Source organism: Dermacentor variabilis, unplaced genomic scaffold, assembly GCF_050947875.1.
Source record: "Dermacentor variabilis isolate Ectoservices unplaced genomic scaffold, ASM5094787v1 scaffold_39, whole genome shotgun sequence".
Classification (NCBI taxonomy): domain Eukaryota; kingdom Metazoa; phylum Arthropoda; class Arachnida; order Ixodida; family Ixodidae; genus Dermacentor; species Dermacentor variabilis.
The window spans coordinates 74,015-76,413 of NW_027460577.1; the positions used below are offsets into that span (position 1 = coordinate 74,015).

A 2,399-nucleotide genomic window follows, 5' to 3' on the forward strand; every position below is an offset into this window, starting at 1 on the left:
TGCTTGTGACAGGGGGTCCTGTAAACGCCGGTTGCGGACATCGACAAGAAGTCCGAAGTTGCGCAAAAATGTCCGCTACCAGGATGGCAAATTTTACGTCAGCCACGACGAAAATCCACCGAAACGTCCTCTTGAGACCCAGGTCCAGCGAGAGGGAGCGTTGCCCGTACGTCGGTATCGTCGTATCGTTGACAGCTTGCAACGGTGCTGCGCACGGTCGTTTGCGGACGGCTGGCGACGCCGGCACGACACTAACTTCCGCCCCTGTGTCGACTAGGAAACGAGCACCTCTTTCGCGATCGGTCAGGAAGAAAACCGATGGGCGACGGTCCGACGGGGCGGGGGTACTGGTCACCCTCAGTGCTGGCCCGGGGCGTTTCCCGAATTTTCACAGCGCGACACACAGTTCCGTGCAGCGTTGCCGAATTTGCGGTAGTACCAACACACCCTACGTTGTTGTGGTTGTCATGCGGTACACTGTCGTGGTCGCTGGTTTCCGCTCGAGTGCAGGGCTGCGACGGTGTCTGCGAGACGAGAAATTTCCTCGCGCATCTCTTGCAAGAAATTGGCGGATGGTGTGTCTGCGTGCACCGACGCGACTGTGGGCACGGCGACAGCCATGAGTTTGTCGGCGAGCTCGCCCATCTTGGCAAGGTCTGTCTCGCCCGACGCCGTGAGGCCTATCCGTAGACTTGTGGGAAGCCTTTGCAGGAACAGTTCCCGCACTAAACGACCGTCGCTTGCTGTCGCGTCACCGGCCAGTTGTTGCACGTGGCGTAGCAACTGGCTGGGTCGGCGGTCGCCAAGTTCGGCCTCCCGTAGTAGCTGTTGGAGACGCTCCGGCTCGGTAGGTGTGACACGGCGAATCAGTGTCTCTTTTAGCATCTGGTAGGCGTTCTCTGCGGGTGGTGTTAGCAGTAGGTCCCGCACCTCGCTGGCCGTCGCAGGCGGGAGGCTGCACACCACGTGGTGGTATTTTGTGCTGTCAGCAGTGATGCGGCGTGCAGCGAACTGTGACTCAACTTGCACGAACCAAAGTTGCGGGTCGCCAGTCCAAAACGGAGGTAGCTTCACATCAAGTACGGCTACCGTGGGGCTTTCGGCGTCGCTTGGCTGGTTCATGGCGATCACGTCCGGGTCACCAATTATTGGCGCGCGCGAGGAAAACAGAGACGAGGCGTGGCGCTTGGAGTCTCGGTGCCAACAAATCTTTATTCTTTGTGCGCCGGCCCTCTCTCGGCGGCCGGCTGGCTACGGTCGACTGTGGTCGGCTCTGTTCCGCGCTGGCAGCACCGCGGCTTATCCGCGGCATATTTGTGTTCACCACAAGCCTTCCTTGAATGGCGTAAGCCAATTCACTAGAACACTGTGCAGCCAACTCACTTGACTGCTTCTGCAATGGTCCCGCTCTCGCTTCTGAAAGAAGGCAGCTATTTAAGTCTCAGAAATGGGCATTCTGATAAAGTAGATAATGTGGGCCCAGAATCCTCAATAATTGACACGGCAGTCAGGCGCTTCGTGCGGACAACAGAGTCTATATTCCACTGACGCGACAATTTACACACTCGACAAAGAACTGAACCACGGTAACCGTAATTGTCTAAAATGTCAAGAATCCCTAACTCGACTAAGCACGCGTCGACCCTCCTACTTGCCGCTGTGTCGTCGTCGTTGCTGTGGCGGTTGTCCTCGTAACCGGACCGTGACTCGACAGCAGTAGAAACGTACAGCAGGCCGGCAGAACATCAGGCCGCTGAAGTACAGGTCACTGGCTAGCCAGCCACTGTTGCCTCGAGCTGCCGGCACATCGGATCACTTGGTCCGCAGTCGGGTGCTTCCTTGGTGCCAGGCCGTGAACACCGCTGGGGCACCAGGCCCTCAGATCAAATACGGCGCCAAGCTGCTACGACAGCAGGCCCCCTGTGGCCGGCTGAGCAGCAGTGGCAGAGCGGGCCATCGGCCTCAACAGGTCCGCATGGCCACAGGACACGAGGTCGAAGAAAGCCGTGACTCGAAACACCGGTCAGCGAGCTGGCGTCCGCATCGTTCCACGCTCGATGCTCTCTAGCCACACGCAGCTCTCGTTCTCGTGGCAACGCGTTTTATTCGCTGTCTCATGGCTGCACAATGCGCACCAGAACTGCCGTTTATTATTCGCCTCTTCGCGGCCACACAACCCAGATATCATCACACACATGTATAAATATTGTCTTGGTGCTGAATATTGCACCACATGCTGTCTGGTCTCAAAAATCTTTAAACATTGTACTTAGGAACCGGTTCTGCAAAAAGCATTATTTCTCATTACAAACACTAAATATGCATTGCACACACCCACGCACAGTCGTTGTTATGTGGCCTCAAAATATACGTAACCAAAATATCCCGCTAGTGGGGTG

At 56.6% G+C, this 2,399-nt stretch overlaps 1 protein-coding gene across 1 annotated transcript; it reads right to left on the minus strand.

The window, feature by feature from the left end:
* Nucleotides 1-465: 465 nt before the first annotated feature.
* On the minus strand, nucleotides 466-1,122 carry LOC142569042 (uncharacterized). Its single transcript, XM_075678564.1, has one exon. It carries the CDS (start codon nucleotides 1,120-1,122, stop codon nucleotides 466-468), a length of 657 nt encoding a protein of 218 aa, XP_075534679.1.
* Nucleotides 1,123-2,399: the final 1,277 nt, after the last annotated feature.

Excerpts from the sequence above, each read along its gene's own strand:
- LOC142569042 (XM_075678564.1), bottom strand. The coding sequence starts at position 1,122 with ATGAACCAGCCAAGCGACGCCGAAAGCCCCACGGTAGCCGTACTTGAT.